This window comes from Sesamum indicum, linkage group LG9 (assembly GCF_026168435.1).
Source record: "Sesamum indicum cultivar Baizhima isolate 11 linkage group LG9, ASM2616843v1, whole genome shotgun sequence".
In the NCBI taxonomy this organism is placed as follows: domain Eukaryota; kingdom Viridiplantae; phylum Streptophyta; class Magnoliopsida; order Lamiales; family Pedaliaceae; genus Sesamum; species Sesamum indicum.
Window position 1 is genome coordinate 17886199 of NC_142665.1, and position 12890 is coordinate 17899088.

At 34.1% G+C, this 12890-nt stretch overlaps 1 protein-coding gene across 8 annotated transcripts; it reads left to right on the forward strand.

Moving 5' to 3' along the window:
* Window positions 1-9715: 9715 nt before the first annotated feature.
* Window positions 9716-12568, forward strand: LOC105178206 (zinc finger protein 4). 8 transcript variants are annotated; one of them, XR_016067209.1, is made up of 3 exons: window positions 9716-9942; window positions 10977-12028; window positions 12243-12568. XR_016067209.1 is itself a non-coding variant. In XM_088884454.1 (2 exons), the coding sequence occupies exons 1-2, from the start codon at window positions 10235-10237 to the stop codon at window positions 11810-11812; spliced, it is 861 nt and encodes a 286-aa protein (XP_088740580.1). In that variant the 5' UTR covers window positions 9716-10234; the 3' UTR covers window positions 11813-12568. The 8 variants fall into 8 exon arrangements, 6 of the variants coding, with proteins under 6 accessions (XP_088740580.1, XP_020554560.1, XP_020554559.1 ...); XR_016067210.1 differs by having other exon boundaries at window positions 12269-12568; XM_088884454.1 differs by having other exon boundaries at window positions 9716-10254; window positions 10972-12568.
* The last annotated feature ends 322 nt before the right edge of the window (window positions 12569-12890 follow it).

Consider the following 12890-nt stretch of genomic DNA (forward strand, 5'->3'; position numbering starts at 1 on the left):
TAGTATATCGGTTATAGATATCGTAGTTGATGTACATGGCGAATGCGCATTAATTGGTATGTGATGGAAGTTTAGAAAGAAAGACATGTAAAAGACAAGAATACCCTATAGGGTTTCAAATGTCCAAATAAGACAAAAGTTATGCATTTCCAACTGCTATCCGAAATGATCTAATGACCCGAATTCACCATCGTTGATTATTCAACACTCGAACTGGGGAGATTTCAATATGTGGATCTTTACAAGCATGAACATTTGGTATTATAAATACTCTGGAGCTACTTGGGGACAAGGTAAGCCATTTTTGAGAACATATTTGTTGCTTTTCCCTCATTATTGCACCGAAACTTGAAAGAATTGGTATGACCCGAAAACACGACGGAAGCGTAAATAAAAGAAACTTAAAATCAATTTCGAAAGGGTGTTATCTTTGAATTTTGTGGTGCTTGGTGTTTTCAAATGCATCATAATAGCAAATAGAAGATGCTTAAATACTTAGTTCAAAATTGTATGAGAATTTTAGATTTCTCTAGTAAGAGGGGTGATTTTGTGTATTGTGTATTGTGTAGTTATAAGTAATTTCCAAAACTACCTACACACAAATGCACAAAATGTGCTCAATCCAACCATGTTAGTATAATATGTGCACCACTACCATCATGGTCAGCAACCTCATTGCTCACGCGAAGAGTTTCGACTCCTCCTCAACTTGCTTTAACCCTTTGGGCATAGACTTTAAGTGGTGGACCTATTTTGATTTATTTTTTATTTAATCAAATTAAATCAAGTCCAACTAATATCAAATGAATTTCAAACTAACTCAATTAATTTAAAACTTTATTGAAATCCACACATTTATTAATTGATCCAGTCAATCAATTAAATTAAATTAAATAAATTAATCTAAATAACTTAGAGGTGCTAATCCAAAATTATCCAATTAATTGATTTTTGGGTCATCGCTCCAGTGGACTCTCATAATAAATGACCCAATCATTTATATTCTCTTTAAATTATTTTAATTATTGTAATCCAAATAAATTAATTTATTTATTCTAGAATCAATTTTAAATTAATTCTATCGATCACATAGGGATTTGTGTGCGACTCTTTAGATTCATACTTATCTAAACTTGGGTTTGTGTCCAACACAATTAATAATTAAATTAATTTAAATCAATTATTTTCAAGTAACAATTAACCGAAAACACTCTTCACTGTCGGTGGTCGTTTAGCAATAGTCCATGACACTAGAGACTAGGTGAATGTTAGTATGAACATTTAGGTTAATTAGAGTATGGAATTGGGTGTCGGTTTTCATCTTATACTAGACAATTATGCTTAATACTTGAGATGCATTTACATTATTGGTCGATATAGAAAATCATTTTCTATTCAATCAATCGCTAAGGCCATAGACTTAAAGAGTCTAAATCATCTCAAAGTCTTTAGCTTCAGTGGTGGATCGATGAGGGATGGGTTTCCTAAATTGGATCGATAGAGTAAACACATCTTGAGTATGAAACATAGTTGCCTAGTCAAGAATAGGAATCAGTGCCTAATTGCATGACCTAGACTAAGGCTGGGAGACTGTCGACAAAAGGACCGTTCTGTATGAAATTCAACCTCGAAATGTTCACGTGAACATTCACCTAATTTCTAGTGCCGTGGACCATTGCTGGAAGGCCACATATGATAACGGGCATTTCTAGTTATGTGATAGTAAAAAACAATAAAGTAAATTAGATTAAGCTAATTTTATTAGTCACAAGTCCAAGTACTCTAGCCGAGAATAAACCTAAATCAATGTGGAAGTGATGTAATTAATTTTAGAAGAAATAAATTAATTTAATCCAATTCATGGAGAAAAATATAATTGGATCATTTCTTTGGGATAATTCATTTAATAAATGTCACACGAATTCAATTAATTGAATTAATTAAATTTGGATTAACCTTTTAAATTAATTGAATTTATTTAATAAAGAGGCTTGGGATAATTAATTTGTTAGACTAATTAATTAGTAGATGAACTTGTGTAATAATGAATTTGATCATTAATTAGTGGAGATGGACAATGGACCAATTACTTAATCATTTGGGTTTGATTAATAAATTAGATTTATTAATTGAGTATATTTGAGCTTGTATATATTTAATTAGATTAAATAATTATATGGATTTTTATTGGGTATTTATTTAATTGAATTAAATAATTTATCCAATAAGTTAATTATTAAGCTTGAATTAATTATATATGCTGCAAGGAAGGCGCTCTTCGGCACGAAGATGACATAAGGGTCATTTATACAAGAGCACGGGTTAAGATGCTATCAATTGTAGAGAAGCTCAAAGACCTCGAGGCTGATCTTGAAAATGAAACGTACATCGATGTGATGTACAACCTCTTCCACATTCTTTTGTCCCGTCCATTGTCAATAATAGCATGAATGGACTTGAAAAAGATTTTTATGAGTTGATAAATATATTGATTCAATATGAAGCAATGATTAAAAAATATGCATCATTGATACTAATGAGAGAGGCGTCAACCTCAAAAGTGAAAGGCTAGATAGTCGGACGCTAGAAAAGGAAGAAGGATAAGATATCAGAGCGGGCCGCGAGAGCGGTATCAAATCGAGGAAAACAGAATACTAGATATGACCTCAGATATAGAAGGGTCACCGTAGGCCAGTGAGACGATGGGGGATAAGCTTCATCGTCGAGAGGGAAATAACTTGGATCACTAGCTAATTAAGGCCCCTAAATGATCGCTCAGTGATAAAGGAGATAGGGGTGCAAAGACAGCTAGAAGGTTTGCCTAGAAGCAGCAACCATTGAAAGAGTGTATAATAGCTGAGAAAGATGGTAGTGTGTGTGAGAGAGATATGTGAGAATGTGTGTACATGTGTAGAAAGAGGAGTTGTGAGAGTGTTATCTTCAGAGAAATTATTTCAATAATGCAAAATAAAAAAATTATAAACTTAGTGTTGTTTAAAACAATTTATGAAATTAGGCAGAACAGTAATTTCAAATTACAATTCTGTCATTTTATTACTTTTTTTATAAATTTTCTAACAACCGCCTACAAGTGCAGGAGGTTGATTCAGAACTGCTATTGGTAATAGCAAGTCTGAATATTTATTATTATTTTTTTAAGTTTTTGAAGTAGAATATATATATATATATACTGTATAAAAAAGAAAATTTTATTTTTACTTACAAATAGCTATTATTTACATTGGGAAACCAATTGTTTAAATTTATACTATAAACATAGATTTAAGTAACCGCGGTGTAAGATTTAAAAAATTGGTATCGCGATGTAAGTAACCACTATTTGTAAGTAAAAATGCGATTTTTTTAATATAGTATATATATATATATATATATTACTTCAAAAACTTAAAAAGAATTAATAAATAAGTTCAGGCAGTTGTGAGAAACTTAAAAAAAAGGGTAGAACTGAATTACATAATTTTTTTTAAACAACCACCAATTTATAATATTTTTTATTTTGTATTATTTAAATAATTTGTCTATTATTTTTTATGTTTGTGGAGAAAGAGGACTGTGCGTGGAAGAGATGTGAGAGTGTGTATATGAAAAAAGAGAAAATGGTGGATTCCTTTAGTTTTTTTTGTTATTTTAATTTCAACCCATTATCAACCCATATAAAATATAATCTTATTTAACTCTAGCCCATATCAACCTATTTTAATATAATCAACCGAGCCCAACCCAAAACTAATTGGGTTTGGTTGAACCTATTCTTAACCCATTTTGCCACCCCTAATATTTACGGATAAAATTCTCATCTGTTACACGCTAAATCCTCTATAAACACCTCAACTTTTAAGTAATGAAAATAAAATAAAAGGTAAATTACAATGAGCTCTTTTTAACTTTGACATAATTACTAATATCCCGTATTGTATGAAAAACTATCAATATCCTCTTTTTCCTGATATTTGTTGAAATTATATAATCCTTTCAATGGAGGTAAAACGAGCTCTTCTGAAATTTGGCATAATTACAAATATGCCTTACTATTTGAAAAAAACCACCACCCTCTTGTTTGGATGGTCATCTAACAATTAGCCCAATCCATTAGTCTTTTGTTAAGTTTGTATTTATCTTTTATACTGAACTGACCAAAATGCCTATAGTAAACTATGATTACAATTTTATTATTTTTTCTGAACTTCTTTACAGACAAAGTCGATAATTCTTTTATAATTTCTAAAATTTTCTATCAATCTTGTTTGATTTTTTTATTATTTTTATAAGTAAAATATAATAAGAGTAAAGCTGACAATTCTATACTCCATTCTAGGATTACATTTTATTAAACATAAAGAAAGTATTTATAATTTCAAATAATGAGAAAATATTCGTAATTATTCAAAATTTCAAAGTACCTCGTTTTAATTTATCCTTAAAAAAATTAGAAATCACAAAAAACTATCCACTTATTTAATAAAAAAATTCAGAAACCTTTAAAAAGATAAGTAAAATTTACTAATCATAATCCACAATAGCACTTTGACCAATTCACTACAAAAAATGGATAGAAATCTAATATATTGGACTATTATTGGACGACAGTTAAAATCAAAAGGTGTTCATAATTTTCAAAACAATGAAAAAATATTTACAAGTACACTAAATCCCTGAAAAACTCGTACTAATTTACTATAAAATAAAAACAAGATATAGAGGTATAACATAGGGTAGTGTTGATGGAGTTGCACAGAAGAAAACCTAGTATTATATCCCCACAAGTTGGAGAATCTAATACCAGGGAGAGGCAGACCTAATCAAAGCATATGCCACTCTAAAGTAGGATCAACTCATCTGCGGATAAGCCCATGCATCATGATGCTCAAATTTCTTAATTATTACTAACTAAAAGTTAAAGGCAGTAAGCATGTGAACAAGTAAAGCCACAGCACTAAGATGGTGGAGAAGTTATACTAAAATAGTTTATTAGAGCCACTCATTTAACTAAATTATCTTCGTAACAGGAAGAAATTATACTAAAACATGTGATGATGGAGAGATGGGTGATTGAGTGGGGCTTTTGGTGCTTGATGATGGGGGACCGATGCATGCAGTGGTGCTGCTGCTGGTCAGGGCCTACTCCTCAACTCAAGAGTCATGGAAGGAGCGCAGGCGGCGTCTCGAGCACTGTTCTTGGCAGTTGTTCGTGAACTTTTGCAGTAATCGTGTGGGGCAATTTTTTTTATTCAAATCAAGTTTAATCTAATTCAAATGAAAGCTATCATAGTAATTATATAATTGATAGTGCTTTTAAAATTATATATCAATTATATAATACATATATATATATAATATTAAAACAATATAAATTCTAAGAAGTAGCCCAAATGCGCAAAGAACCTCAAGAAAGACCTAAGACAGCAAGAGACCCAGGGGGTTAAGACTTCGGGCCCCATCCCCTAGAAGGGGACCATTAGAAGAGAAGGTCCATGGGGGCCTAGGAAGATTGCATGTATGGAAGCCAAGTCAGACCCGAGAAGAACTCAATAGACACTCTTAGAATAGGTGATTAAAAAATCAATTAAATTGGCATTTCCGTAGTTTGCTTAAGCAATTTCTTTCTGAATGTAATATTGAATTGCAAATAAAAGTTATATTCTATGGTATTGTTTTGTTGTGTTAAATTCTTATTTAAATTGATTTGTTGCTTTACATCACAATAAAGCCCACAGACCGAATTAGCAATTAAAGCAGTTGGGTTGTGCATTGGATGACAGATACAAAACCAACTATTAGAGGTTGGGTCTGAAACGTTTCAAGTCGAGAATCTTGAAATTGGACATCGAGTGTTCTATTAGCACTTGCATTAAGTGTTGTATTCATTGGATGAGTGTCGTATTTCATCGGTGACACACAGAGGACATCTATGCAAGTTTAGTGGGTGGTTGATATGGGATGTCAAACTAACTGAACTCACTCACGATGAATTGTCATATGAAAGCCTTTGAGGCTTTGGTCGGCATGACCAACATTCCTACGCTCCAATAGTATGGGATTTAGTCATCAAACATTAGGAATTACGACAGTCACATATGTGTGACGGCTGTATCCCAAATCTAGCAAGAGATGACTATATCTATGTTGTGTTCATGGTAAGCACACAATTATCCGATGTATGTGATTCATATTTTGGAAATATGTTCGTAGATGGTAGCGCAGTAACCATCACTAGCATATGGCTGATACTACTTCCTAACCATATTAGGGCAATAAGACTTTTCGAATTAGGTCTTTCCGTAAGTCTTTTTCGTCCTATCTCTATATGTCACAAGAATATATGAAATCTTACCCAATCTACATTGAGAGTTTAGTCGCGAGTTATGCTTTAGTGTCCTTAACATTTTGCCATCATCAAATGATGTAAAACGTCATCCATTCAAAGCATCAAAATATTATTTATTGAGCTTCCATTGATCTTCATTAATATGAATCCTATTCATTAAGAAATCATTATATTTAAGATTTCAACACATTTATTTTGAATTTTTGGAATTTATAAACCTTTTGTTCTTCCTTTGAATAAAACGCCATGAGTTAGATCTTATAAGGAATGTGGTCTTTACATCCACTTGTCGTATCTCACTGTCATCACATATGACTATAGAAAGCATAATCCATATGGATTTAGCCATGGTCCATAAGCGATACAGTTTTCTCAAAATGTCACTCAGGACACATTCGAGTACAATCTTCTCACCATCAAGCTGGACCAGCGAGATCATAACTCTCCATCTCAGATCTCGTGGCTACCACTGCCGTAATTAATATCACATATCGTCTTTCCAAACATCCTTGGATCATTATTCAAGACTTATTAGAGTTTACAGCTAATGAGATCATAATTTTAAAATTATGAATATTATAACTACCATGAATGCAACTCTTGACACCTCAAGTTTTCAAAACATCCTTTTAAGTATCCAATGGAAAACACTTCTTCCTTAAGTGGCCTTCATCTCCAAGTTACATTTAATAGAATTAAATAAATCCTCACTCCTAACTAGACTTATTACAACTTAAATAGAAATTCTACTCAAAAGTTGAGGGGAGTACATTAGGAGGGAGATCAAACGTCTTATTATTTTCAAACTAAAAATGAGAGAGAAATTAAAAACAAAAAAGACAAGCAGCCCTCACCCGACAATAAATAATAAACTATGCACATAGGTCCATTGGGTTTTGTGGTTATCCCTTGTTTATCAAACAATGAACGTGAAAATATCAAATACAACATGCCCAAATAATACATAAATACATCCAATGTATTTAATAACCATGATATTCAACATCAATATAATTAACACAACTACGTGCAGAAAATACACATTTAATAATGCAATTGAAAAATTGATATTAAAAGTCGTACAACTAATGTACAATTACTATTTTTCCTTTCTTTAGAAACTATTTTCAAATTAATCTAAGGCAATTTAAATTTTACATGAATCTAACAAAATAAAAATTACACATAATCAGAAATTTCAAAAAATGCAGAAAAAATAAAAAATTCAAATTTTCAGGGGGAAAAAGAAAAGCACAGTGACAATAGCCGGCCGCGCGCAGGAGGCAGGGCCACTTGCGCAAGCACCATGCCTGAGCGCGTATCCATACCGACAGCGACTCTCTTTGCCCTGTTTGCTAAAAAGCCCTAATTTTTTTTCAAATTTTTATCCTTCTCTGCAAAAAACTGAAACTAAGAAATTACATAAAATTCAATTTTCCATAAAATAACAAATATCCAAAATATGCTTTTCGAAATCAATAAGTGCGTAATCATATGTCCAACACATATTTCAAGTAAAATCTAAAGCCAACACCAAATTGGGCTTTAATACCACTAAAAGAAAGTGGATCAACCCGAGAATGTGACGGACCACCAAAATAATTGTTTAATTAAAGTTAATTTAATTAATTATTTATGTCACCATGGTGGCCGTCTAGCAACTGTCATAGCACTAGAGACTAGGTGCAATATTGTATGAATATTTAAGCTTTTGAGTTTCATAAAGGTACGGTCCTTTCGTCGACCGCCTATCGCCCTTAGTTTAGAATATGAAATCAGGCGTTGGTTCCCATTCTAGACTAGACAACTTTGTTTAATACTTGGAATGAGTTTACTCTATTGATCAACATAGAAAATCATTCCTTATTTGACCAATCACTATGACCGCAGATTTAATCAGTCTAAACCATTTAAGAGCGCATAGGCGATGTATCCGTCGTATACTCACAGAGGATAGATTCTATCTTGGAATCCACCATTTTAACTACATATTCTACTGCACTGAACAAGGACTGTAATGACCACATCAAAGTAGTCAGATCCAAGGTACAACCATCATATGCATGCGACTGTCATGATTACTCAAATTCGATGACTAATACATACTATAGGAGCTAAAGAATAACAAGCATACCGACTAAACCTTTGGGAGGATTCAAAATGGCAATTCCCCGAGAGTCAATTCATTCGACTCAACAATCTTGTCAACCAACCCACTAAAATTACATAGATAACCTGCGTCTGTCGCCGATGAAACACAAAACTCATCTCATAAATGCAATACTTAGTACAAGTATTTATAGGACTCTCGATGCCCTGTCTTGAGATCCTCGAGACGGAACATTTCAGACCAACCTCTAGAAGTAGGTTTCACAACTGCGATCCAATACCCAGTCCAACTACACGCGATTATTCAATTAATCTGTAAACATTTATTGTGACGTTAACATAGTTCAACATGAATAGTAAGCACAACAAACACATATTGTCAAGGATGAACGCTTACTACATCCATCAAGTTAATTCAATCTAATTGACTTTCTTATCACATGTTATAACGCATCAATCTTCTCCACACTCATCTTTTTCGTGTTGTAGTAATCAGAGATAAGGGCTTGATCGCTAGGTAATAGGTCATCCCAAATCCAGAACCCGACGAATGCCACGGTGCATCTCTAACGGCCTAATGGATCAGGTCGAAATGCCACACAAACAATTATAGTCGTCCGAAAATTAATTTGAAATTTTCTACAACAATGGGCTATAGCAAAAATTGTCGGAAAACTTCAATGAAAAGAAAATATTCCTACATATTTGCCAATGGAATCATATTCCCATTAATTTTCCAACAGATTTCACCACAAATCATAAATTTCTAATGGATTACTCAAGATCCTCGATTTAGCATTTGATGTCCATTGGAAATTTATTTATATCTGTTGGAATAGCTGTCAGAAACGCCGACGCCTTTGTGCTGACGGAAAATTCTGTAGCTATACCGTTTTTCTTTTTTAGTTTTTTAACGTTGTAACCTAAAGAACAAACTGGATAAATTACGGGCAGAGTTTCTTGGGGAAGCGCCGTGGTTGCATGGGGTATATAAATGTAGCATTGCAGTGAAACAATCATAAATATAGCTAATACTGACAGACAGACCAATGCATGTCTGTATCTGAAGTAGCATTATTACTTTATTAAGGGAAAACAAGGCAAACAATAACAAACATGGGTGGGTGGGTGGCTGCTGACACTGAGATCACTTCATCTCATTTTTCAATATCTTAAAACTATATGCATATATATATATATATATACAAACAGAAAGCCAATACCACCACCTTTTCCTTTTCTTTTCCTGACTTGTCTGGCACCCCACCACTGCTCCCTCCACTCTCTCTTACTTACCTTTGCTTTGCCATTATTATTAATAACCATCAACCCCATCTTTCTCTCTCTCTCTCTTTACAATTTCTTCTCTGCCTTGAATTCTGAACTGGGTTGTTAACTATGTTTCACACACAAGAAGACCCAATTGTTGATCCTTTTTCATATAATGAAGCACCAAAGTAGTGGATTCTGCAAATTAGTGGTGGTGGGTGAGTTTGTTTCACATCTTGCATGATTCTCAGCGCCATACTTCATTAATATTCCACTTGAATTTTCAGCCTCCTCGTGATTGGATTCAGCACTCAGCAATTGAGCTTCTGGTTTTCCCTTTTGTTGGCTTGCAACTGATTTCCTTGAGATTCATTCTGTAGTGACCTGAATTACAATGATCATGTTCTCTGCTATTCTCTTGTTCTTGCAACCATTTTCCTTACATAAACTTCGAGTCTCTGCATTTAAACTTACGTTGTCCTCAGCTGCTGCTGCTTACTCCTGGTGTGAATGAGAATTCCATTTTTAAGGTGTTTTTTTTCTGTTTTTTGGGAGAACTTCTTTTTTCTTTTTCTTTTTTTTTTTTTGTGGAGGTAATTGAACAATTTCTTCGGATATAAGAAGAGAAAGATAGATACGTGAGCTTAGACATTAATGTGTTTGATTATCTGTTTTGTATTAGTACAGATTCAAAAGTTTCAATAAACAGAAACTCTTCAAGAAAATAAGGAATTTATTTCTTAAGGTTTTAGGGGAAAATATACAATTTTTAGCAAATTTAATTAATCATCTTCCCCGCAATTTGGAGAGAAAATTGCATGTGACTTGCACATAATCCAATTAAGTACTCTTAGTCTTGTAATTTAGGGGAATTGACATTTAGGTTATGCATAAATTGATTTACAGGATTAAAATAATAGTTCAATTAAATCATGTGCAAGTCACATATAATTTTTTGGTCAAAATAAATAATATCACTCCCTAAATTACATGACTAAAATTATAATTTTTCGGTGTTTTCAGCTATGTTTTACACTGAGTTTTTCCTAGAGGTATTTGTGTTATTATACACCTTATCTGGTGTGGGTGAAATTTACCCTACTTCTTTTTGGATGTACTTAAGTTATTTCTTCTTACTGGCCTCAACTGATTACTAATCTCAACCAGTTGGCTACAAATTGCTCTCCAACTATTACTTCTCTTTCTTTTGCTTCTGAGCGATTTTGAATATGAAGTTATAGCTGCAGGATAGACATCTCAGCTTCTGGCAGTAAGGTGGCAGCCGGGACGGTCTCTGCTATTTCCAGTATCGATCATAGAACCGATCACCAAGTTCATACAACAATGAAATCGTCGAAGCTTGATCTTGAAGTGGAGGCCATCTCTGAGAATGAATCTGACGATGTTAACAGCCAAGATGCTTCTAACATCTCAATCCGAGAAGCCATCGTCGATTCATCCAAGGGCAGCGTCGCTGATCCTAATCACAGCACAGATCCTGTGAGCTTTGATCAGTTGAGCTCAGAATCCGTCTCTCTTAACTTATCTCTAAGCTTCAAATTCGGCCATGATGAATTAACGGGCAGGGAATCTGGAGGATTTTCGTTATCCAGCACGAGTGAAAGCACCAACGAACCTGTAACCCAAAGCATGGCAACAGTTACGCCAAGATCGTTTTCTTGCAATTTCTGTCAACGAAAATTCTTCAGCTCACAGGCTCTTGGTGGCCACCAAAATGCACATAAACGTGAAAGAACGCTGGCAAAACGGGCAGTAAGAATGGGCGTAATTGCTGAGAGATATGCTAGTGTGGCTTCCCTCCCTTTGCACGGATCAGCGTTCAAGTGCCTAGGAATTAAAGCTCACTCTTCAGTGCACCATGGATTTGTGCCTCAGTTAAGGCCAACAGAAATAAAAGCCAGCACAAGATTTGAAAACGGCTACCTGTTTCAGCCCTTATATGTGGAGGATGAAGATACTGAGCTGCTATGGCCAGGTAGCTTTCATCAGGCCGCTACAGCTAACATTGTCAAGGAAACACCACCATTTAACAGAGATTCAACGCCTGATCTCACTCTCAGACTTTGAGAGCTTCGTATGATGCAGATGTGCTCGTTAGGGTAGTTGATTTCTATACTTGGGGGCCAGAAAAGAATATAGATGAAGCCCGAAAATGCATCTTTCAGTCCAGATATATATGCTTGGACGCATGCGTGTGACTTTACATACATGAACTTTGCACTATGAACGTCTCCGGATGAGCTATGAATGTCTGCAACTACTGATCTGTTTCCGACTGATCAGGTAGATGTAATTTGGCAAGATAGAATTGACTTTGTAATGTTGATTGCAGCTTATATATTTGTAACTTTGTTCTGCTAATCTCTGTTTATCACGTAGTAACAGCACATCTTTCCGAGTTTACAAGCAAATAATGTTTGCAGAACAATTTTCATTCGATATGCAGTATTTCTTGTTGGAAAATTGGTTAAGGAATTTGGGTGTGTATTGTTGATAGTTCAACTGTTCGACTACATTGTCCAGAGGTCGCTCCTCAGGAGGTTGCTGCCGGTCATAGAGAGATCCAAGTTCAGGTCGCTGGCCTTGTGGTCGCAGTACCTTCCACCTATCTCCAGGTCGCATCTCATGAGGTCACAGGAAATTCTGATACAGATTCGTTAGATACGGGATAGATTCGTTTATAACTGTTTTTGTCTTTTTTTGTAAGAATATTTGTTAGATTTGTCAGAAGAGATTATGCCCAATGTGTATATATACTCTTTGTATCACTTCACAAGTTTTTTGGAAGAATATATACAAATTTGGAGCGGATTTGCTCTACAATGGCTGCTTCTTTATTTCCTTCACATTTAGACCACACAAATCTCAACATGTATCAAATATTAACTAATAATTACGTGGGTTCTATATTAAATTGGAATGGGTTAAATGTAATCTATGTAAATATAGAATTTCAGTATGTTTTCTACACTAAGTTTTAGATGAAAGAGAGAATAATGTCCAAACTCACCACTTGAGTTTGACTTTATAGAGTTAAAGGGAATGTGTGAATGGTAAAGTTTCCCACGTTGTAAACAGAAGGAATGTACATGTTTACGAAAAGGTATAAAATATCATCCCACATTACATGTCCAGAAGAAAATAT

Coding starts and splice junctions, on each gene's coding strand:
- LOC105178206 (XM_088884454.1), top strand. CDS start 10,235: ATGAGAATTCCATTTTTAAG. Junction 10,255..10,971: donor ATGAGAATTCCATTTTTAAG/GTGTTTTTTTTC, acceptor TTATAGCTGCAG/GATAGACATCTCAGCTTCTG.